Source organism: Anomaloglossus baeobatrachus, chromosome 6 (assembly GCF_048569485.1).
Source record: "Anomaloglossus baeobatrachus isolate aAnoBae1 chromosome 6, aAnoBae1.hap1, whole genome shotgun sequence".
Taxonomy (NCBI): Eukaryota; Metazoa; Chordata; class Amphibia; order Anura; family Aromobatidae; genus Anomaloglossus; species Anomaloglossus baeobatrachus.
This window is the reverse complement of record NC_134358.1, coordinates 216,993,623-217,019,185: the sequence shown is the minus strand read 5'-3', so window position 1 is coordinate 217,019,185 and position 25,563 is coordinate 216,993,623. Positions and strand designations below refer to the sequence as shown.

The following is a 25,563-nucleotide window of genomic DNA, read 5'->3' as shown; positions in this document are numbered from 1 at the left end:
TGGAATTTTTCCTGCTGTGCTGCTGCCTCCTCCGCTGGAGGGGAAATATCCAGCAGTCTATTGATGGCCGCTATAAGATCATTCACCATGGCGTCACCATCAGGGGTATCCAGGTTTAGAGCGGTCTCAGGATTAGACTCCTGATCACCTAGTTCTGTCTCATCATACAGAGAATCCTCTCGCTGAGACCCTGACCAGCGTGATGACGCCGAGTGTCTCTCCCAGCGAGCTCGCTTAGGCTGCCTGGGACTGTCGTCCGAGTCAGAGCCTTCAGCCTGTGATGCCTGGGACCCCCTTGGAGCACGGATTAGTTCCAACTGAGGGGGACCGGGGAACATTGAATCAGCAGTGCCCATGGTCTGAGTGACCGGCCTGGACTGCAAGGTTTCTAGAATTTTTGTCATAGTCACAGACATCTTATCAGCAAAAACTGCAAACTCTGTCCCCGTCACCGGGACAGGGTTCACAGGCGTCTCTGCCTGGGCCACTACTAGCATAGACTCCGGCTGACGAAGTGGCACAGGGACCGAACATTGCACACAATGGGGGTCAGTGGAACCTGCCGGTAGATCAGCCCCACATGCGGTACAGGCAGCATATGAAGCCCGTGCCTTGGCACCCTTGCTTTTTGCGGATGACATGTTGTTGTCTCCTCAGAGCAATATAGGGGTATAAGCCAAGAAGCGACCGTACAGTGCAATATATATATATGTACAAACAAAAGTACACAAAAAACACTGTGGCACTAGTGGGGTCAGCACTTAGGTGCTGCTTACCGCCCGCTTAATAGCGGGTGTGTGGTCGCCAGAATCCCCTGTCTGGGTCTCCCAGGGCTATGTCCGTTCTCCAGCTCAGACTGCGTGCAGGAATGGCTGCCGGCGTCCTGTGAAGAGGGGCGGGCCGTGGGCGTGTGCAGACAACGAGCGGGAAACTGGCGTCCCACTGTGCCCAGTGAGAGGGCTGGAGTATGTAAATAAGACTCCAGCCCTCGGCGCTGACTATTGTACAGCGTCTCTCCCCTTCCCTGACTGACAGGGCTGGGGGCGGGAACGAACGTAACTAGGCCGCGAAGTCCCCGGCGCACCACAAGTCTCAGCCGCGCCGCAGGGCGGCCGGCGCTGTAGTTCCCCACACATAAACTCACTCAGCTAAGCTGCAGTGAGTAAAACCCAGGCGCGCAGCGCTACTGTCCCCGGCGCACTAGAACACCCAGCAACGCTGGAGTGTGTCTGTGCCTGTCTGTACGGGGACACAGAGTACCTGAATGTTGCAGGGCCTTGTCCCTGACGGTACCCAGCTCCGTATCCAGCAGGATCTCCGGGTCTGTGGACGGAGCCCGGCCTCAGAGTCTGGAGGCCGGTAAGATCCCACTTCACCAGAGCCCTCAGGGGGATGGAGAAGGAAAACAGCATGTGGGCTCCAGCCTCTGTACCCGCAATGGGTACCTCAACCTTAACAAACACCGCCAACAAGAGTGGGGTGAGAAGGGAGCATGCTGGGGGCCCTTTAAAATGGGCCCTCTTTTCTTCCATCCGATATAGTCAGCAGCTACTGCTGACTAAACAGTGGAGCTATGCGTGGATGTCTGACCTCCTTCGCACAAAGCTTGAAAACTGAGCAGCCGTGATCCCACGGGGGGTGTATAGCCAGAAGGGGAGGGGCCTTACACTTTTTAGTGTAATGCTTTGTGTGGCCTCCGGAGGCAGTAGCTATACACCCAATCGTCTGGGTCTCCCAATGGAGCGCCGAAGAAATACTTATTTTATACAATAAAAATTACATGAATTATCATACGCTGTGATTTGCTGGATTTTTTTTTTGTGGATTCTTTCTGTCACAGTTGCAGTCTACCTATGATAAAAATGACAGACCTCTCTAATCACACCTGAAACCAGAAAAAAAGGGAAGAAATTGATGCAATCTTTGCATTGTATTTCTGTGAGCCACACCAAGCATGGAGACCATAAATATATGAAGAGAACTGTCTGAGAACTTGATAACCAAAATTGGAGAAAATATCGACAATCTCAAGGTTACAAGACCATCTCCACAGATCTTGAGGTTCCTTTGTCCATCAAGAAGTTTACAACTCATGGCAGTGTAGCTAATCTCCCTGGACATGAACAGCAGAGAAAAATTGATAAAAGGTTGCAACGTAGGATTTTTTCAGATGGTGGATAAGCAGCCCCAATCAAGTTCCAAAGAAATTCAAGCTCTCCTGCAGACTCAGGGTGCATCAGTGTCAGCACGAACTATCCAATCAAATGAAATGCTGCAGCAGTAGAACCAGGAGGACTACCTGCTGACACAGAGAGATAAAAAAGCTAGACTGCAGTTTGCGAAAATGTACGTGAGCCAAATTCCATCTGGGAAAGCATCTTTTGAATAGATGAGACCAAAATAGAGCTTTTTGGTAAAGTACATCATTCTACTGTTTACATAAACTGGAATGAGGACTACAAAGAGAAAAAAACACAGTACATACAATCAAAAGTGGTGGAGATTCAAAGATGTTTTGGGATTGTTTTGGTGTCTCGGACATTGGGTGCCTTGACTGTGTGCAAGGCATCTGAAATCTGAAGACTACCAGAAGATTTTGGGTTGCAATGTAGTGCTCAGTGTCAGAAAGCAAGGTTTAGATCCTAGGTCATGGTCTTCCAGCAGGATAATGACCCCAAACATTCTTCAAGAAGCAACCAGATATGGATAGAAACAAAGCGCTGGAGAGTTCTAAAGTGCAATCCCAAATCCAAGAAGACGTGATATTGGAGTAGCACTCACCGTCCTTGTATATAAAATTTAAATTCTTTACTAATAAATTCATCTTAAAAAGCATGAACATAGGGAGTAGCTGGAACACAACGGACGACGGCCGTTTCGTGTACCTCAACACAACTCCAGGTGGGACAATTTTGTCAGGTTCATTTTTGGAGTTTTGTGTGAAATTATGTCGAATTTGTCTTTAGTTTTTTTTGTGTTGTTCCAATACACACAAAGAAAATAAATATGTGTACGCCAAACCATGTAATTCCAATAATTTTCTTGGAGAGTATTTCATTTTCTGGAATAATTTTAAGGATGCACTTTCAGCCATGAGTGAACATGTCTCTTGAATGAAGGTCCCTACAATAGTCAGCATTATTCCAAATAAAGTAAAAAATAAAATAATATACCTTCTTTAACAGTTACAGAGAGGACAGCTGAGCTCTCCAACCCTTGATGGTCTTTTACAGTCAAACGAAAGTGGTAGGTACCAATCTGAAGATTAGAGACAACGGCCACTGGTTTATCACTCTCCTGTATAGTAACCACAGACGGCCCACTGAAACAACACACAAGGATATAGCTTAGATGAAAAACACATTTGTGAATGTCTTTATTTCTATGTACATATAGATAATAATAATAACAACAACATAACATAATGTTAATAGTGATGTTATCAATACTGTCTATGATGAAGAGGAAGTGAATTGTACAAACGGAGGTCAATTAATATTGAGCCTCAGTTGAAGCTATATTTTGGGAGAAGTTCCTGCAGTATAGCACTGAAAGGCTGATTTTTGCCAATATATAGGCACACCAAAGACAACGTCTGCAAGGAGTTTGTATGTTCTCCCCATGTTTGCTTGCGGTCTCCGGTTTCCTCCCACACTCCAAACACATACTGATAGGGAATTTATTTTGTGCGTCCCAATGGGCGATTTATGAGTGCAGTGCTGTGCTACATAAGTGAGTAAAATAAAAAAAAATATATACATAAATAAATACACTGGCATACAAAGCCAATAGGCTTCGAGTATTACAAAAATAAAGTAATAGAATAGCACAGTCTTATGGTATTTCAACTAGCAATAAAAAGGTATGCCAGAACATTCTTGCTTATGCCAAAAGTACAAACTTATCCAAAAGGCCAAGAACCTAAAAAGTATTACTTCTTTGGTGTTCTTTGATAATTCAACCAACTAATGTTCATACAATGGCTGTTCATGAAATGGCTTCTCTCTAAGAATGTTCAGAAAAATCTGGAAAAATGTCAGGGCCTATAGGGCTTGACAGGCAATGACAAAGCAAGTTACATACTGTGCGTTTCTGACTATAAGACGCACTTTTTATCAAGACAACGTCTTGCTAAAATTCATGTGCGTCTTATAGTACACAATCAGTAAGGTCAGCCGTTTCAGACCTCCCTGACTGCTTCCTTTTATCACATGATCCAGAAGAACAATGAGGTTGTCTCTGTGCTGATGGAGAGTGATGTGATAGCCCGACATTGAATGCAGATGAAAGGTGAGGTTTTTTTCATTGCGTTTCAAAGTGATCCTCACTACTTCAGGAAAACCAACAGGTACAAAACAATGAAAGTAAGGCCGGTTTCAGACGTCCGTGTTTAATCAGGTATTAGTCACAGGCATGGTTATGGTCATACGTGTGTCACACGTGTGTCACATGTGTGACATCCGTGTTTGCATACATGTGACAAGTCCCGGAGAAAACACGGGTCTGTGAAATAAAATTATTTTCCATATGTACCTGTTTTCTTATATGCTGCCTCACGCTCACGACCGCCGCTCATTATATTTATCGATTATTCACCGCACTGAGGACCTGAAAGCCGGAGCATCGCGGGGACAGTGCCGGGCACAGCACCGCCGAGGACAGCACCGCGGGGTAGGTCAGTATTCTGCAAGCACAGTGACATCCAGGAGGTCATCGGAGTTCCCAATGAACTCTAATGATATCCTGATGACCCCCGCGACACCCGCGCTACAGCTTCACAGGTTCATGAGAGTTCATTGGGAACTGTGATGAGCCCCCAATGCTGTCCCCGCGATGCTCTGGCTTCCAGGCTCTCACTACACACACACACACACACACACACACACACACAATGCTTTATACTACTGTATGTTTCAGCTTATATAAGAGTTTTTCCAAACTAAGCACATCCTCTTACTTTCTTAGAAATCATAAACAGACAAACAAATGTGGCCATATACCTTATGTTTTCCCATTTATATGAGACAATTCCATGGTCATCTCTACTTCTACTACCATCCAATGTCGTGAAGTCCACTGGAAAAATGATTTCTTCATCAGGACTTGTCTCTGCAACTGGCGGACTGTTACTCTCTATGGAAAAAATTAGAAGCAATAGAATTCTGCTCCGTCATCACTATATTGCTGAGACAGTACATAGGCAATGTGAAACCATGGTAGGTTGGTAACTGCATAGATGTGTTCTTTTATAGTTGTTGTGTGTATGTAGTGCGTTTTTTAAAAGTTGAGTGACCACTATTTGTGTACAGCACTGTGGAATATATTGGAAATATACAGAAACAGATGAGAAATAAATACTAAATACCGTAGTGTAAATAGATCATAGAAGTTCCTTATCTGTAAAAACAGTTATGCAAATGTAACGCCCCTGCAACTGGGTCATTACAGGTATTAAATGTTACCCCATTTTTCCCGGGTAGGAGGAGAAGAGTCCACACACACACACTGGCAGGAAGGAGTTAAAAATTCTTCAGCATGTAGTTTTAGCCTGCATGACTGACTCATCCTGTCTCCTTAAGGAGCAGGTGTGCAGGTCCCCATGACAACCTGATGGGAGGGGGGCCTGAAATGAGGAGTGAAGTGCAGAGCAGGCAGAAAAGTTTAGCAGAACTTATAGGCTGCAAGAGAGTGCTGACCTCCAGAGACAGCTCCTGATGAGGAGATGCCACGAGACCAGGGCTGATAACATCTGAGGAAGGGAATGGAGCTGTGGACTAGGGGATCTTTGGAGAATTATGTACCCGGTGGCGGTTGGTGTTATGCTACCGGAAGAGAGAGAGACGGAATGGCGGCGGGTCCCCAAGATGCTCCATGCCACGGGGATAGCATTAACGCACTGAAAGAGAGGGACCCCCAGATCACTCCACCGGACCCTTCCTCCTACCTGCCCGGGACCGACCAGAGGCTACAGGCGGCGAGGACCAGCACCCGGGTGCGATGTAAAACGGACTTTAAATAAACAGAAACTGGAACCCGCACTCCGTGACTGGTGTGAGTAATGCCGCCGCCTTGTGCCCCCGGTATCCCTGAGGACTGTTGCCCTGGGTCTCATTAACCTCCCGGGGCTCCCCTGATCCACCCGTGGGGAGCGATTCCATCTAGCTGCTTATAACACCTGCCCCGGAGAAAGACTGTGCAGCGGTGGCTGAACACCTGGCCACATACTACGAGTGGCGCTGCTAGCATCCCCCGTCCCCGTCTCGTTTCTTGGGGGAGAGCGGTGGCAGAGGAGGCAGAGACCTCAGTGGCCGCCGTGAGCGATGGCAAGCTCCCCAGGAACCCCGTTACCCTCCTTCCACCCCCCTTGTCACACCGGATTGGCTGTCAGACTTTCCTTTTATTGAAACCCGCCGGGGTCACAGAAGCCGGGTCGGGCCACTCACAGCCTGACCCCGAATACCACCGGCCCGGTGACCGTGCCATCCCTGCAGGCCCCGGCGCAGGCGTTTCACAAATATAGCATGTGAACTCTGTCTTGAAGGTGTTGAAATAAAAATGCCCTTTTTTCATGATACCATGGCCTGCAGTATCTCACAACTTGTCTCCTATAGAGCACATCTGGGACATTATTGGTTGGGAACTGCGAAGGGAGCTACCAGCAGTGGATCTTGATGATTTGTGTATCCAAGTGCATTTAGCGTGGTAGAACATTCCATAGATAACCATAAATAATTTCATTTATAGCAGCCAAATGGCCAGTGCTAGTATTTCTGTGTGTGGCGTTTATGCTCAATATTGAATAATTTGAGAAGTTTTGAAAAATGTACTTCTATTTTAAAATAAAAAAATATATAGTATTTACATACATTTTGTATATTGTACAAGGTTTATTGGGTTAGATAGTACACCTACCAGCGCCCACAATCACAGTGACTTGAGCAGTAGATTGTTGGTTGGAGGAATCAGTCACTGTCAGCTGAAAGTTATATTCTCCGGCCTCCATCGCTGTAGCTTGAAGGTAGGGAGAGTGCACGCCCTTTATAATACAAGAGGTACAAAACTTTGTAAGACTAGTAAAAACTATCTAATGGAACGACATTTCATATAATTGCTGATAGCAGTGTACAGTATCCTAGTAAATTGAGTAATTGCTGGTACATGTTCTGGTTGATTCTATATATAATCAATACATTTTACATTTAAAATTTTAAAATAGTTCTTTTTTTAACAATACCAATGCTGCTACTGAGTAAAGGCTATGTATACTTTTGCAGCCATTTTTACCATAGCCTGCCATTAATGTGTCCAGACCATAATGTCTCCATGTTTGCATACTCCAAATAAAGCTATATGTAATGTGATTGCAGTTGTGTTGCCATATTCATCTATAGCAATGAGCTAAGATTGAACTTTACACAGTGTATTTACTTTGTACCCATGAACACTTATAGGTCTGCATAGGAGCTGCATTTTAATGAAAGCTATTTACAAATTATGTAGTATATAAATGCAATTTATCTGGAAAAGTGTGGTTATAGGTCCTCGGGCAACCTGAACCCCCCGATCCGGTTGCGATCCCGACCCCTGCGACTGCGATCGTTCCGCCCCTGGTTATATACACAGACTGAATGCTGTACGGCTTGTGGATACCCTTGTAGAGCTTCCCTTATTGAAATCTACAGTTTTAATAGGATAAAGATATTGATGGTATAAAACGTCTGCGTGTGGCTCTCACCAGTCATCAGGGTGGTGCTGAAGCGCTGACTAGTCATGATGTCTTTGAACGAGATGTCACTCAAGGTAATGTGGGTGTACATACATCAAGGAGAGAACAAATACTCAGAGTTGTAGCACCGCCTAGATGACACGCCGCTCACATCAGTGGTATTTTGCCGGAAAGCCAGATCCAGCACAAATGCGTTTCAGTTCCATTCTTTTCCTATGGACTCGCGGCAAGATGCAGTCACATGTCTGTATTTATTACCCACTCCTGGTTTTGCCTTACAAATACTGAGGTAAAAAACTCACCAAATACTGAATGTGTGAATGTGGCCTTAAACTGCTAATTTCAAAAAGGGAACCCCTGCCAAAGTATTTGAGCCTTATAGCATCCTGTATTTTTTTGCTGATAGGTTCCCTTAAATATTTTTATAAGGTTTTGTTTACACAGTTTTTTTTGCCCTTTTTATTAGCGGTATTTATTAGGAGCATTCTTCAAAGTATGCCTCTGATATAAGCCACTGTACATCGGCCTTAGATTCCCATTGCAAAAAAAAAAATCTGTGCTTTCATGTACAATCATTTATAGAACTTTTTATTACTATAAATGTTATAATATTTTCTCACTTTTGTCTTAGAAGAATGATAATATATCTGCATGAGAGATACAATGTACTCATATAATGCTGCCTATTAAATAAACCTGACAAATCCATTAAACTTACCTTCATGGCCATCACCTTTCCGGTACTACTGGGGCTTAAGGACCACTCATAGCTGATGATCTGGTGGTCATCACTGCTCAGATTTCCATTTAGAGAGATGTGATTTTGTGGAAGGGTTATGAGCTGATTCGGTCCAGCGTAGGCAATGGGTGGGTGGTCCACAACCTTGTTCACAATGACATAGGCTTCAGTAGAGTTTGTAGCTCCATCAGAATCAGCCACGGTTATCCTGAAAGTAAGAATTAAAACTAAAAAGGACACAACAATGCTCCTAGGGTAAAACAATGTCCAACATGGAACATTGAAATTAGCACTATATTTCTAAGCATTTTGTGGCCTATGCACCAATCTCTTCTTTGATCTATAGAAGTGATATCGTTTTCATATATAGTTTAAAGGGAACCTGTCATCAGAAATTTTGCTTTCAACCTAAATGTTTCCCCCTCTGCAGCTCCTGGGCTGCATTCTAGCAAGGTTCCTGTACTTTTTGTGGCCCCTTTTAAACCAAATTAAATACTTTATAAACTTGTACCTTTTGCTATGTAAATTTTGTAAATCGTCCATGGGGGCGGGCTCTCTGCTGACCGTTGCTGTTCCTCCAGCAGATTTACGCCGCCCCCCAACACTGAATTTCATATCTCAGGACGCTGCCCCTGGGCGCCCGTGGTACCGCGCATGCGCTGTGCGACTGTAGTGGGACTGTGCACTGTGTGCATGTGTGACCGCTGGTGACGTTTTGCGCAGGCACGAGGTTATGGGCGGCGCTGTGAGTGTCATCAGCAAGTGCCGCCCATAACCTCTTGACCGCACTTTCCCCTCTTCCTCCAGCGTAGTGCGCAAGCGCTTGCTGGCCAGATGACCCGACGTCACCTCTTTCCAATCTTGCCCTGCTGCAGGGTAAGATGGGAAGGAGGTGATGTCAGGTCATTTGGCCGGCGAGCGCTTGCGCAGAGCGCTGGAGGCAGTGGGGGAAAGCGCGTCCACGAGATTATGGGCGGGCACTTGCGATGCAATCACAGCGCCGCCCATAATCTCGTGCTTGTGACACATGTCACCAGCGATCCTGGCGTGGGCGGCACCTCGGGCGCAGTGGGCGGCTTCCTGATAGATGAAATGGAGCGTGGGGGGACGGCGTCAATGTGCTGGAGGAACAGCAACGGTCAGCAGAGAGCCTGCCCCCATGGACGATTTACAAAATGTACATAGCAAAAGGTACAAGTTTATAAAGTATTTAATTTGGTTTAAAAGGGGCCACAAAACGTACAGGAACCTTGCTAGAATGCAGCCTAGGAGCTGCAGAGGGGGAAACTTTTAGGTTTCAAGCTAAATTTCTGATGACAGGTTCCCTTTAAACTTCTTATTACTTATGAAAGGAAAACTTTATTTATACAACTAGAAACATTCAAAATCCCGTCCTGTTTATATGATACTGATCTGTCAAATGGAGCCATAGGATAATGTGGGCCTATACTGTGTCTCTGTGTCCACTGATTCCATATTATGCTATATAACATCTGTGACATAGTGCATCGAATGCCGCATAATGCATATATTCCCATAGAGAAGCATTGCCTTACTGCAGTCTCTATATGTTAGCACATGTAGTCCCTAGAAGTCCGCAATAGTTCATTAGCCATAGTAAGACCCTGTGAGCATGGTATATGTATACCAATTAAAGAGATCCTGTAGGTAAATGGCATTTCAATTCCACAATTCCACCTGATTGCCTTACGTAAAAGGAGGCTACTGGGAGAAAATGAACTTTATTCCTCCCAGTAGCTGCTGGCTTTCAGCTATACCGGTGTGCCTCGAGCAGCTACAGTCACATCTCAGTACCTAATGAATGACACACCCCAGGAGCAGAACCAGCTGTCAATCAAATTACAACTACACCTGTAGCCGCTCTGGCACACCTCTATAACTGAATACTGGCGGCTTCCAAGAGGAGCCAAGTTTATTTTCTCCAGGTAGCTAACCTTTCAGTAAGGTGGCCGGACAGCATTGTAACGCTACTAACCTGCAGACTAAAGGGTACTTTACACACTGCGACATTGCTAGCGATCTCGTTAGCGATGTGAAATTCTAGATCGCAAGTGCGATCATTTGAGATTGCACATAGGTCATTTTACGCATGTGCGATCTCGAAAGATCGCACGTGCAATCTAGAATTTCACATCGCTAACGAGATCGCTAGCGATGTCGCAGTGTGTAAAGTACCCTTAACTCTATATCTGCAGGTTAATAGTGTTTGTGGACATGGCAAATTCCCTTTAACTGTACTGTTACAAATGGGAAATGGGAACAGGAAAATGCAGCATTCACGTCAGCCTATGCTATGGCATGAGGTAAACTGTAATCTACCTCAGACGTTTTGTACACAGTGAGGTTGGGTGGGTTTTTCCATGATGTCACTAGGATAATACAATCACATTGAATGAGGAGAGCTGAGTGCCAGGGCCCCAGTGGTGTTGGATTGGCACTGCTTCTCCCTCACACTTTCCCTCATGGCTCTTGGTCAGGTGTTAGGCATGAACACAAATATCAAAAAGAGTTATGTATGATGCAGCATACAGCTAGTCTGCATGCCCGACACCGCTAGGCTAACACACACCCTTGTACGAAGTCCATCAAAAGCAGAGCCGGCAGCAGATATCAGATTACAATCTGGTTTCTTTCCTAGTTTATTTACAACACTGAGTCCATGAAAAATGTCAGCTTGTACAAGGCTTTATATTACGATTCTCAGTTATCCAGCATATAACAGAAATAAATACGCCTCTCTGTGCTTATGGTAGCACATTTATTTTCTTCCACAGAGTGTAGTGTCATTAATTAATGAATTGTTTATTGCTAATTAACATGTCTCTTCTGTGCGGGCAGATGAAGCATCTTAACCCTTTTGTGTGCCCGCGAGGGAATACATATACACTTGTGGGGAATAAATGACAGGAAAAAATCTACTCCATTCCATTGTAGGCCGCAGCCTTTTTTTTTGCTTTGGATGAACTAAAACTCAAACAAGTTCACCATGCAAGGAAAAAACTGACTGGAGCTTCATACCACTGTTCTAAACATTGGTAGAGGTCCTCGAGATTAAACTTAGTAATGCCTTAAATCGGTTTTCCGACCTTCAAATGACAAATCTGCAGTCATTCTATATAACTGCAGACTTGTCAATCCTCACATTGGGAGCACCGCGTTCTGTGAGCATTTTCTGGTGTCATCACCAGGATCTGTATGCATAATCTCAACCAGAATCCGCAAAATATACCTCCATTGAGCGTGCCAGAAACAGTCTAGTCTGATTCTGTCCAGGAGTGTACATATCACATACTTGTGGTCACGTGACCACCATTCCTGGATCTGATACCGAACAGTGCACACAATATGGGGGTTCACAAGTCTGAAGTTACATAAAGATGTGGTTTTAAACCAAACAACCCCTTTAAGAGGGAAACCTTTTTCAGCAACAGCCTCTGATCATATCTCTGCCATTATAAAGCCGAGTAGCTAACACTATAAACAATATATAAATATAATTGATATAGATAATAATATCTAGGGATCATGTCATATGATGAATGCTGCCCGAACCATGAGCAGCATGAATCCGACCAGCTTCTTCATTCAAAGAAAACTGTAATTGAAAGTGTGACCACGGATGAAGTGACTAATCCATGACGTACGTCCCCTTCCGGTTATCCCACCGCCTAGCTAGGCTGACAGGTCCATATGTGTCAGGCTGAGTGGAAGCGGAGAAGGTGACAGGAACATAACTCAGGGACAAGTCACCTCACTCTTGACATGTTTGTAAGAAAAGAGCAGATTTCTAATTCATAACATCATGGTTCTCTTCAAAGAGGACATGCCAGGTTTAAAAAAATGTAAAAAGTAGGAAAAATAAATGCAAACCCTGGCCGCGTTTGTCCAGATGAAAGGTCTTTTTTAATAAAATGTGGGCTGAATTTAGTTACATTCTTTATATGGTGCATAACCGTGCAGCTTAGTATATACTATATCTGTAGATTTAGCCACCTATGTTGTACTTTACAAGTCTATACTCACCAGCAAAGTTTAACCAAGCAAGACCCAATGGTAAATCATACTACCAACCAGTATCCAATACAGCATTGCCAAAGATTTCTTACACCGCATTACTTTTCACTGCTATATGTTATAGTATAATTCATGATAAACCAAGACTAACTGATGTAGAAGGTTTAGGCCTTACCTAAATGTATAGTTTCCAGGTACCAGGTTGGACAAATGTAGAATTGGATTATCCCCTCCAGTCTTCATTTCTTGTAATGACCCTTCAGTCTGTTCCCAATGATATGCTACTATTGTATCATCGTCTGTGCTTTCTGCATTGGAATCAGAAGAGAATGGGAGATTTTCCACAAAGTTTATACACCTATTGCAATACTGGGATGCTTGGTGAATCATGTGCACTAGTGTCATTAACAAAAACGTTAGATTTTCATCATATAAGATCTAAATGAGCAAATAATGACATTGAGGTTATAGAGTCTGAGACAAAATAAGTCTGCAAATATCTCCTGTGATAAGAATAGCCAGAGCACTTACGGCTTGCATCAATGAAGGCAGATGTCGTGGGCAGCCACACGTGCTGTGCTCTCGGAGACACAACTGCAGTCGGAGGACGATTGATTCTGACAGCTTCAGAAATGAAGGGAAACAGTTTGTATCAATTATTTTTGTTTAATTGGCTATTTGCATTTTATATTTTTACACAATTACAAACAATGGGTGAATATGTGTGGGATTTTACAGGATCCAGTACAAGGAATCATTTCAATACTCTGAGACTGTTGTATACACATCACAATAGATAAACTATTGCTGCTGTTTATATTTCACATAGGATACAATTCAACAGATGTATATCCATCACATAAGTTATACTGAAAGTGTGCTGGACATACATCACATAGGACATACTGAGACTCTGCTATAACATCACATAAGAGACACTAAGACTGCTGCATACATCACATGGGAGACAATAAAACAGCTGTGTGAATCACATAGGATACACTGAGCCTGCTGTATACATCATGTAAAATACATTGAGCCTCCTGTAGATACATCAAATAGGATACGTGAGACTGCCGTATACAGTGTGTCCACCCATATCCTGTCCACCGCCATTAACTTGAGAACGGTGGCAGCTATAGGCATAGAAGTGGTGGCTAGGTATAGTAAGGTAGCGATACGCTACGCATTGAAACCACCTATAGCGCCACCTGGTGGAAAACAACAGAGTTAGCATTTTTATCTTGAAAACGGAACGAGATAGAGAAAAATGTGAATTACAAAGTTGCAGGGTATCGTCAATTCAATACGAATCAACACCTTGTGTACAGAAATGCTATGATATGAAACCCATGACCCCCCCCAAAACATTGAATGCTGGTCATGCATATGGTGCTCATTTAACTTTAATGCTCAAAGTGGCCACCGTCAGCTGCAATGCACATCTGGACTCTGGACAGCATACTGAATCTTGCTGCACGTTGTGCAATATGGTAGGTGACACGTTTGCACAAGAATCTGTGATACGTCGTAGGTCCTGCAATGTTGGTGGAGGGGTCGCATACACCTGCTGTTTGATGTGACCTCCCTCACAGAAAGAAGTCCAATGGGGTCAGGTCAGGTGAGCGTGGAGGCCACTCAACGCAGCCACCATACCTAATGACTTGTAGGAAGGTTTCCATGAGGTATCGCTTCACGTCCGCAGCCTTGTGAGTTTTCCACGTTCTAATCAAAGCATTTCTGTATGCAAGGTGTCGAATCGTATTGAATTGATGATGCCCTACAACTTTGTAATTCACTTTTTTTCTCTATCTCATTCCGTTTTTGAGATAAAAATGCTAAGTCCGTTGTTTTCCACCAGGTGGTGGTAAAGGTGGTTTCATTGTGTAGCACATGGCTACTTTACTATACCTAGACACCACTTATATGCCTATAGCCTCCGCCATTCTCAAGTTAATGGCAGTGGACAGGATATGGGTGGACACACTGTATACATTAAGTAGGGGACATGCGATTGTTGTATATACAGTATATTATAGAAGAAATAGGAGACTGCTGTATACATCATACAATATACTGAAGCAGCTATATATACACTCAACTAGACTCTGGAGAGGCAGAGCTGTGGTACTACAGAGTTGCAATGGAGACAGTGGGATAATAAGGAGTGCACATTAAATTCGCCCACAAAGAATGTGCTGATGCTGGCAATGGCCAGTGTCGGACTTAATACACTGTTGCATGTGTTGCGGCAGCATTCAGTACAGAATGCTATACGAGCGCAAAGTTCTCGACAGAGAAATTAGAAGTCCGGTGGCTGGAATAATTACATTGGCATGATCACTATGCAATACAGCACTGCGGCCCACTTTAAATCTAAAGTCAACAGCCATCTTGGGCCACAGGCTGGACACCACTGCTCTATTATATCAAGCTTTTTCTTGTAATTTTATTTATTGCTATTATTTAAAAAGGTTCATTACTATATGTCATTGAGTACAAATATAATTTAAAAACAATCGCTATATTTTACATACTTGTACCCCACTGAACAGCTATTCCTTCTTGTGCAGACTGTATGCTGAACATATTGTGCAATGTGGTATACTAATATTGTATATGGTAACTGTACAAACACAATAGGGACTGCATGATACATTTTATGGAGGACTGGTTTTAGACATGGAGAACTGAGATGATTACATTACTGGAATACAGATGCAATTTGATTGACTTTATCAATAAAAATGTGATTTTTACCTGGCTTTACAGTAATGTTAACAAATCCTTCTCCGGCCACATTTTCTTGTGAAACAGATATTCTTAGTCTATACAGTCCTGCTGTAAGCTAAAACAGAAAAATAAAAAAAGGTTTGAAAACACAAATGAGACTGTAGCTTAACATGACATTTAGAGTTCATATTTTGTTGGTTGTCCTTATGGCAAAAATCAGAATTGATGACCCTAATTCATCAATATTGGTGTTCTTCACACCGATGAGGGGGCGTGATGAAGGCAAATGCCTCTTAATGCATCGGGAGCTATCTTAAAGTGCGGCTCAAACAGATCTAACTGCAGACAATGAATGAAACGAGCATACATAGGCATGCATCATCCCACCCATGTTATGCTCCAGCTCTGTCCATTTTGACATAGCTGGCATGAAAACGCCAATAGTCGCAAAATTTTTATACAACTTCTCAAAGCGTTTTATCACTTAGACGAATCAGGGCCAAACTAAATCTGTAGGACTGATTGACACCACGCTTATCCCTATTAAAGCCTGCTTTACACCTTACGATATCACACACGATATTGTATGCGATCGTACCCGCCCCCATCGTATGTGCGGCACGTTCAATTTTTTGACCGTGTCGCACAAACCATTATTTCCCGTCACACGTACTTACCCTTCCATACGACCTCGATGTGGGCGGCGAGCATCCACTTCCTGGAGTGGGAGGGACGTCCGGCGTCACAGCGACGTCACACAGCGGCAGCCAGCCAATAGAAGTGGAGGCGCGGAGATGAACGGGACGTAAACATCCCGCCCACCTTCTTCCTTCCACATTGCCGGCGGGAGCCGCGGGACGCAGGTAAGATCTGTTCATCATTCCCATTGTATCACACACTGCAATGTGCGCTGCCTCGGGAACATTAAACAACCTGACGTTCAATTTTTAGTAATTTAACGACGTGCATGCGATCAACGTTTTAACGTTCAATCGCACGGAGGTATCACATGCTACAATGTAACTAAAGATGCCGGATGTGCGTCACTTACGACGTGACCCCGCCGACACATCGTAAGATATATTGTAGCGTGTAAAGCCCGCTTAACCCTCTGACCTTTCCTCACCCTTTTTGGGACATGATTAGAGGCAAGGAAAGTCTCAAAGTTTTGCAAAGCCATAGTATGTGTCGTGTGTAGTTTAATTTTAAAGCACTACTCAAACTACTCAAATTTTAAAGCACACTCCTCTGCCACATGTCTTATACTCGCCCTCCAGCATCTTCACCTTTTTTGTGGTCGCTCTAGTCCTCCAGTGCCATCTTGTGCCTGTAATTTCTGACTGTAAAGAAGTCAGAATTTATGTCACAATTACTCAATACAAATCTATGAGAGCCAGAACAAAGCTCTGATTGACTTGTATTGAGTTCTGACCTCCAGCTCACTCCATGAAACACTGGAGCAGCCAGCAGGTCTCAAACTGGCCAAGACCGACCGCGGCAATGACGATAGAAAGTGAAACCACCAGAAGGTGAGTATAAGACGGTGGCAGGACACATAGATTTAAAGTACCACACTGGCAGTGAAATAAAAAAAGGACAAAAAATAAAAATACTCGAGTGGTGCTTTAAAAGGAATCTGTCAGCTGATTCATAATGCCTAAATTTGAATATCCACTAGATTAGTGCAATGTGGTCCCCGGTCGGATTATTCCACCAGTGATTGACAGGATTTTTTCCAATCCGGTGCCTCCTCTCTTCAGTCTGTCACCTCCTCTCTGTAGCGATCGCCGTCCTCTATCTTCTGAGGCCCGTGTGCATGACGCATCCTACGTCATCCAGACTGGCCAGGATTGAAGTCCTGCGCAGGCGCACTTTGATCTGCCCTTTTCAGAGCACATCAAAGTACTGTAGTGCGCATGAGTGGGCAGTCTTTAACCTTTCCTCACACCTGCGTATTACAGTGTTGCGGGCGGCGGCCGCTGCCGCTTCTCTGTGGGGCCCACTCGGATCCAGGTTCGCTGCTGCGGCTCGAGTGGTGACTGGACCCGGGCTCGCACGGCCACCTGTCCTCACAACAGTCGGAAAAGAGGGTTATGTATAGGGGGAGTTGTCTGTGACGCCACCCGTGGGTTGCGGTGAGGGATGGTGACACCGCCACTGCCTGGTGATGGGGCGCCCGGGGCTGGTGAAACGGGGCAGCTAGATGGGATCCCCTCCACGGGTAGGGGAGGTGTAGTCCCGGGGCCCTGCTTCGGTACACGGGAGTGATGGTTGCTGGAGGTGGCGGGCCGGATTTTACCGGGGCTCAATGGTGTACTCACAGTTTAGTCATTTCACACAAGTCCAGTAGTAAACCAAGTTGCCAGTGACCGGCTGAGTTGAACTCCTAGTTCTGTATGTATTTGGGAGCTGTGGCCCAATCTGGCCCTTGGGATCTCTGTGGGTTCTGACGGACACCCTATCCCCTGCGTTGGGCTTCTGTTTCGCTCTCTGGGCTTCGAGAGAACAAGGTCTGAAACCTCTTCCTCTGCTGGTGAATTAACAAGGGGCATGCAACCTTCCTCGTCTTAGTTTCCAGGCACCCCGACTGTGCACGGCCTCCGGACCGGATTCCTGCTGCCGGCACCGGCGGGCTACAACCCTGCCCCAGTCCACTTTAGGTCTCCCGCGACCAGATCTCCGTCACCTGTGGCCCTTGTTCACTGTTTGCCACCTAGCCGGGTAGTCCAAGGGCCCCTGACTACACTTCTCAGTCTGTACTTCACTTCCACTTCCCTACTCCTCACTTCAACAGTCAAAACTCAACTCTTCTCCTTTACCTCTTCCACTAACTGTTGTGTTCCCCACCTCTGACACCTCAGGACCCCTAAGTGGACGTTCTCATCTGCCTGATCCCGCCCACTGGTGTGTCCTTATTATCATGAGGGGGTGGCTAGGCTTTTATAGCTGTGTGTTGTACCCGAGTGTGGGTTTTCGGTGGTGACAAGGAGGATGTACACTTTTGTGACTTCCTAGTTTTGCCAGAGCGTCACAACAGTACTTTGATCTGCCTTCAGCAGGGCAGATCAAAGTGGGCCTGCGCAAGACCGCAATGTTGGCTTGTGTGGATGACGTAGACACATCATCCACACTGGGCTGGGAAGAAAGAGGACGAAGATTGAAGCACAGAGGAGGCGCTGGACCGGAGAGAGGAGTTGCCGGACTGAAAGTGTTTTTTATGTTATATAGAGTGGCCTGAGTTCTTATATACAGCATGTTAGAATGCTGTATATAATAGCTCAGTGGTGGTGGCCACAGCTTATAGTCACCAAATCTGGTGACAGATTCCCTTTAAAGCTGTCCATTGTTTGAGTAGCATGAATCAGGTGTCAGGTTCCCTTTAATGCCACAAATCTGAAGCAGATCTTTAATTCCCCTAAAGGAATTCATAGACTTTCATTAGTATACAATAGACAGAAAATGTGAAGCTCACTTACTTTTGACAGAGTAGGTGACCTTGTATTTGTCATTTTCAGCTCACCCTGAAATTCTGCAGGTTGTGATATCAGTTCCCAGACGTAGGTATAAGGCATGTCTATAAGTGATCAATAGAATATGATTGAAGGTGGTCATACTGGCATCAGGAAGATTAGAACACTCAGATATTTTTAATATTGTCTGTTATTAACTTATATTAGGACCATTATAACGTATAATCTCTGCTATATACAGATATACACTTCCTACCACAAAATAAATACAGTAAATAGATAATGCAGTAAAATAGCAAAGCATCATATGTGTACAATGTACAGTATAATCATGAATTTCTGCCAAGCAACCACACGCTGACCCAGGTCACACTCATTCTGAAGATTCAATTTGCCATTATTCTTAAAGGGAATTTGTTAGCAGGCTTTTGCTATGTTATCTGAGAACAGAATGGTGTACAGACAGAGACCCTGATTCCAGTAATGTGTCAGTTGCTTGTCTCCTTGGTGTCATTTTCATACAATCACAGTTTTCTATGCTGCAGATCTAGCAGAGCTCAGAATGTTGAGCCCTGTAAATCTTCACCCACACCACTGATGAGCAGCCTTCTATGCACACTGTAGATTGACAGACAGCTGCTAATCAGTGGTATGGGTGGGGTTACATGGATCAGTTGACTATGAGTCACAAGACACTTATGGGGGTGTTACATGCAGCGATATCGCTAGCTATATCGCTGGGGAAAGCACCCGCCCCCGTCGTTTGTGCGTCACGGGCAAATCGCTGACCGTGGCGCACAAAATCGTTTGGAGCCGTCACACGGACTTACCTGCCTAGCAACGTCGTTGTTGCCGGCGAACCGCCTCCTTTCTAAGGGGGCGGCTCGTGCGGCGTCACAGCGGCGTCACTAAGCGGCCGCCCAATAGAAGCAGAGGGGCGGAGATGAGCGGGACGTAATATCCCGCCCACCTCCTGCCTTCCGCATTGCCGGCGGCTGCAAGTAAGTTGTAGTTCGTATTTCCCGAGGTGTCACACATAGCGATGTGTGCTGCCTTGGGAACGACGAACAACCTGCGTGCTCAACAATCAACATTTTTTTAAAAAGGAACGACGTGTCAACGATGGACGATAAGGTGAGTATTTTCCATCGTTAACGGCCGTTCCTTGCTGTCACACGCAACGACGTCGCTAATGATGCCGGATGTGCGTCACGGAATCCGTGACCCCGGCGATATATTGTTAGATCCGTCGTTGCGTGTAACGGAGCCTTTAGTCCAGTAGTTATGATCTCCTGCTGATAAAACAATAATTTTATTGAAATAGTAACACACAACATAGTAAGTGACACATCAAGGGAATTAGGCTCTGAACCCCCTACATCATGCAGCTCTTACATTACATAGCAAAATACCTGCTGACAGATTTGCTTTTAAGTGAACCTGTCACTTTCTATAAATATTTTATTTTTTTTACCTATTGTGGTGTCGGCACTGGCTCTCCTGAGGGTAGCATTGTCTTGCGAACCCTGTGTGCAATGAATACTGGCTTCACTACCCTGTCCTTTGGACTAATCAGGCCTCTAGAGGAACCACAGCTCTCACTTCCTCTGAATGACAATTACGTCCTAGTGGGGGGACAGTGAAGCCAGTGTTGACTGGCCGCAAAGAATACCAGGAGAGCCAGTGCCAACACCACTAGATCGAAGCCAGAACCAGATGCCAAAATAGGTGTTATTATTTTACTGGCAGGAAACATAGCAAGTTAGAATGTGTTGTCCAAGTAGTGGACACAACCCATTTAAAAACAAATCTCCCCCGTCGATTCAAAACTACAACTTGTCCCACAGGAAACAAGCCCTCATATGGTTGTTAGGATAGAAAAATAGAAAAAAAGTTATGGCTCCTGGAAGAAGGGAAGGAAAAAATGAAAACGCAAAAAAAAAGTAAAAAAATTGCCCAGTTTGGAAACGGTTATATGGGACATAAGAGAGCTATGTTTATTTATGGTAATGTTACATACAATATTCCCAACATAATATTCCAAATTACTTTTTTAATAATATATAATAATTCTAATATGAAAACGTGTGCTTAAAACATACAGCTGGTGAAATAAGTCACACATTTTCTAAGTAAATATATTCCTAAAGGTGCTATTGACATGAATTTCTCACCAGATGTTGGTTATAACCCATCGAATCCACACAAGCAAAGAAATCAAACCATAAATGTTCTTAAATTACGTTATGTGTAATAATGAGAAACACAGGCAAAAAGAATTGAACACATGAAGAAAGAGAGGTGCAAAATGCCATGGAAAGTCATGAGACCAGCTGAAATCTATCAGTAATTAGAAAGCAATCCTGCCACTTAGTGAAAAAACATCAGCTGGTTCAACTGATGACCTATAAAAAGGTGACTTATTACCAAAGTGCCACACAAGAAACATCTCATGATGGGTAAAAACAGTGAGATGTCTACAAGTCTTCGCAATCTGATTGTTGCAAAACCTAGTGATGGCATTGGTTACAGAGGAATTTCTAAACTACTGAATGTTCCAGTGAGCACTGTTGGGGCTATAATCCGGAAGTGGAAAGAGCACCATTTCACCACAAATCGTACACGACCAGGTACTCCCAGAGTACTGAACAGAATTATCGGAAGAGTTGTCAAAGAACCACCTGTACAGAGCTACAGAAAGAAATTAAATCAGAGGGTATAATTATTTCTGAAAAAATAATCAGTAATGCACTCAACCTTCATGGCCTGTATGCACCCTCCTCAGAAAAGACTCCATTGCTGAACAAAAAGCATGTTCAAACAAGTTTAAAGTTTACTCAACAACATTTAGAAACCTTAGGAAATACTATGTTTGGAGTCCAAAAGGCACTGCATATAACCCCCAAAACATCATACCAATAGTGAAGTTTGGAGGTGGAAGCCTCATGGCGTGGGGCTGTTTTTCAGCATATTGTAGTGGCAAACTTCATATAATTTAAGGAAGGATGAATGGACAAATTTACATTCTTGATAAAAATCTGCTGCAATCTACCAGGATGATGAAGATGAAACGAGGGTGGACATTTCAGTAAGTCAATGATTCCAAACACACAGCCAAGGAAACTCTCAATTTGTTTCAGAGAAAAAAATAAAGCTGGTAGAATAGCCCAGCCAATGACCTGACGTGAATCCAACAAAAAATTATGGAAGAAACTAAAGCTCAGAGTTCATAGAAGGAGCCCACAGACGCAGAACCTTCATAAGGGTAAGTTCACATGGTGCGTTTTTCGCGGCGTTTTTGCGCGTTTTTCGGGCGCGTTTTTGCCCAGAAAACTGCATGACTTTGCTTCCCCCAGCAAAGTCTATGAGTTTTCATTTTTGCTGTCTGCACACAGCGTTTTTTTTCAGCTGCGTTTTTGTGGTGACCACAAAAACGCAGCATGTCAATTATTCCCGCGTTTTTCACCGCGTTTTACATCCATTGAGTGCAATGGGATGTTGAAAGACGCAATGAGAAACGCAAATTGTTATTATAGCTGCCTTTTGGTGCGTTTCTAAGACCAAAAGCGCAGCTATAAACGCAGGGGGTGGGTAGTAAAGTGAGATGTATAGGAAGAGGATTCCTTCTGTCAGTAAATACAGAAGCGTAAATCCTCCCGGTACCGTCACCGCCGCTTCCACCTCCAGTCCTGTGCATGTCAGCTCCCGTGCGGCGTCTTGTCTGGGCGGGAGGTGGAGGCAGCTGCGAAATCAAAAGTGAACAGTAGAAAAAAAAAGTCATACTCACCTGTCTGCAGACTCCCGGTGCCATGCCCGCTCCCATCTCCTCTCACTGTATCGCCGCTCCGGCTGTGTGCAGTCTTCCCGGGTACGTATGCCTGCAGGACCTGGCGATGGATCACCTGATGCAATCACCTGACGCATCAGCTGATCGTAAGTATCGCGGTGACGCGGGCCCCCGGCCGGCTTAACCTATCAGCGGATGCTGTCAGGAGACTTCATCCCTGATTACCGGCAGCTCCTGCAGCGATCGGACGGGATCAGACTCCTCCAATCGCTCCAGGAGCTGCCGGTAATTAGCACATAAGTGAGTATTTTTTTTTTTTTTTATTTTGCACTGATGCATCTGCTGATTGTATAAATGGCTTTTATACAATCAGCTGATGTGTGATGTGATTCAGGCACTTGAAGCTGACACATCATCTGATCGCTTTGCCTTCCAGCAAACCGATCAGATGATATTGGATCCGGATTGGACGGCGCGGGACCCTGCCCCAGGATTACTGCGGAGGGGGGTGCTTTATTTCAATAAAGATGGAGTCACTAATTGTGTTGTGTTTTATTTCTAATAAAAATATTTTTCTGTGTGTTGTGTTTTTTTTTATCTGTACTAGAAATTCATGGTGGCCATGTCTAATATTGGCGTGACACCATGAATTTCGGGCTTAGGGCCAGCTGATAATATACAGCTAGCCCTAACCCCATTATTACCCATCAAGCCACCGTCACGAGGGCAGCTGGAAGAGTTGGACATGAAAGCGCCATTTTCTGGGGTGGCTGCGGACTGCAATTCGCAGCGGGGGTGCCCAGAAAGCATGGGCACCCTGCACTGTGGATTCCAATCCCCAGCTGCCTAGTTGTACCCGGCTGGACACAAAAATTAGGCGAAGCTCACGTCATTTTTTTTTTTTAAATTATTTCATGAAATTCATGAAATAATTAAAAAAAAAGGGCTTCTCTATATTTTTGGTTCCCAGCCGGGTACAAATAGGCAGCTGGGGGTTGGGGGCAGCCCGTACCTGCCTGCTGTACCCGGCTAGCATACAAAAATATGGCGAAGCCCACGTCATTTTTTTTGTTTGGGGGGGCAAAGAAATCCTGCATACAGTCCTGGAAGGAGGATGCTGAGCCTTGTAGTTCGACAGCTGCTGTCTGCTCTCCTGCATACACTATTGGATGGAGGATGCTGAGCCTTGTAGTTCGACAGCTGCTGTCTGCTCTCCTGCATACACTATTGGATGGAGGATGCTGAGCCTTGTAGTTCGACAGCTGCTGTCTGCTCTCCTGCATACACTATTGCATGGAGGATGCTGAGCCTTGTAGGTCTGCTCCCCCTGACTCTCCCTCCAGCATACAGTCCTGGATGGAGTATGCTGAGCCTTGTAGTTCTGCAGCTGTCTGCTCTCCTGCATACACTAGTGGAGAATGAAGAACATATTGAAGAAGGAAATGACATCAGACCTTTTTTTTTGTTCACTGATAAAAAACGCATAAAGACGCAGTGAGCAAAAACGCAGCAAAATGCATCAAAAAACGCACCAAATCGTGGCAAAAACACGTGCGTTTTTTGCCGCATTTATTTGACGCAGGTGCGTTTTTATGCGTTTTTTGCCGCAAAAAAACGCACAAAAACGCAGCGTCAAAAAAACGTAGTGTGTGAACCCAGCCTAATATGAAGTCTTTGTGTGGAAGAATGGACCAAAATCACACTTAAGTGATGCATGTGACTAGTTTCTACATATATGAGATGTCTTTAAGCTGTCATCACCAACAAAGGCTTTTGTACAAAGTATAAAATAAATTTCAGTTACCGTGTTCTATACTTTTTCCCTGTGTCATTTCTCATTACACATGACTAAATTTATGGACATTTGATTTCTTTGTCTGTGTGGATTGGATGGGTTGTTACCAACATCTGGCAAAAAATGAATGTCAATCGCACCGTTAGAAATAGATTTACTTTGAAAATTTGTGATGTGTTCAATATTTCTTTCACCCACTGTATAATATGAATTCTCTTCCTGTCAGGCCACACAAAGCAGACATATGCATAATGCAGTACTGTGTTTGTCTATATTGTACTGAGCGTGGTTATACATTACATGAGTCACCTGCTGGGGCTTCAGGGCTCACAAAGACATTAAGTTGAACTTCATGAGTTGGCAAAGTCACCTCAATGTTGCCTGCAGTGGTCACTTTGAGCTCATTCACTGTAAGAAAAACACCATGTATAATAAGATTACATCCATTGTTTATATCTACAAAATATAGCAGATTTTTGTTTTAAAGGGAACCTGTCACCAGATTTTTGAGCTATTAACATCGTCTAGCACCTTAAGCAGCGCCTGTGCTACATTCCCTAAAGGTGCATGTCATCCCCTGACTCCCCCTGTACAACCCACAAATACCTTTTATATTCTCCCGTGCTCTATGGAAATCTTTGGATCAGTTTAGATGGGCATCCTCATTTGCGGCTCCTGTCCCTCCGCTTTGCACTGATCGCCATCCTCTTGTGATGATTAACCTGGATGACATCTGCTGCGTCATCCACATACTCGAGCAAAGTCTTGTGCCTGTGCAGAGACCTCGCCAGTTCGCGCATGCGCACCTATATGTTCGGCTCTGCCCGCAGTAAGGCAGAGTGAAGTGCGTCTGCGCGAGCCAGCAATGGCTCTGTGCATGCGTAAGATTTTGCCGAGCAATATGGATGGTGCAGGAGTCGTTATCCATGTCACTCATCCCAAGAGGACAGCGATCAGCACAGAGAAGATTGACTGGAGCCACAATCAAGGACGCCCATCAGATTTATAGAGCGCAGGAGAATATTTGTGGAGTATACAGGGGGGAGCACGGGCACTGCTTAAGGTGCTAGTTTTGATTTATACCTTTAAAGGGAACCTGACTATCACCAGATTTTTAAGTTCCCCATGCACAAGGCCTCATTCATACACTTTGTATAGTAACTCTGTTTGCTAATAGGCTTCCTATTCTAGAGTAAGAGACTTTTATTGTACCCCAATATGTCTCAGCATAAAAAATTTTTTTGAACAACAATGAGCAAAATTGAATACATTCAGCAT

General features: G+C 44.4%; 1 protein-coding gene across 1 annotated transcript in view; it reads right to left on the bottom strand.

Moving 5' to 3' along the window:
• Positions 1–25,563, bottom strand: part of KIAA0319 (KIAA0319 ortholog) — a 75,428-nt gene that overhangs the window by 35,207 nt on the left and 14,658 nt on the right. Inside the window, exons 5-13 of the mRNA XM_075314685.1 lie at positions 24,595–24,693; positions 18,710–18,807; positions 15,261–15,348; positions 13,032–13,124; positions 12,676–12,808; positions 8,445–8,673; positions 6,913–7,036; positions 5,001–5,133; positions 3,174–3,322 (exon numbers count right to left, since the gene is read on the bottom strand). Coding sequence (XP_075170800.1) covers positions 3,174–3,322; positions 5,001–5,133; positions 6,913–7,036; positions 8,445–8,673; positions 12,676–12,808; positions 13,032–13,124; positions 15,261–15,348; positions 18,710–18,807; positions 24,595–24,693 — 1,146 coding nt within the window. The remainder of the gene's footprint in view (positions 1–3,173; positions 3,323–5,000; positions 5,134–6,912; positions 7,037–8,444; positions 8,674–12,675; positions 12,809–13,031; positions 13,125–15,260; positions 15,349–18,709; positions 18,808–24,594; positions 24,694–25,563) is intronic.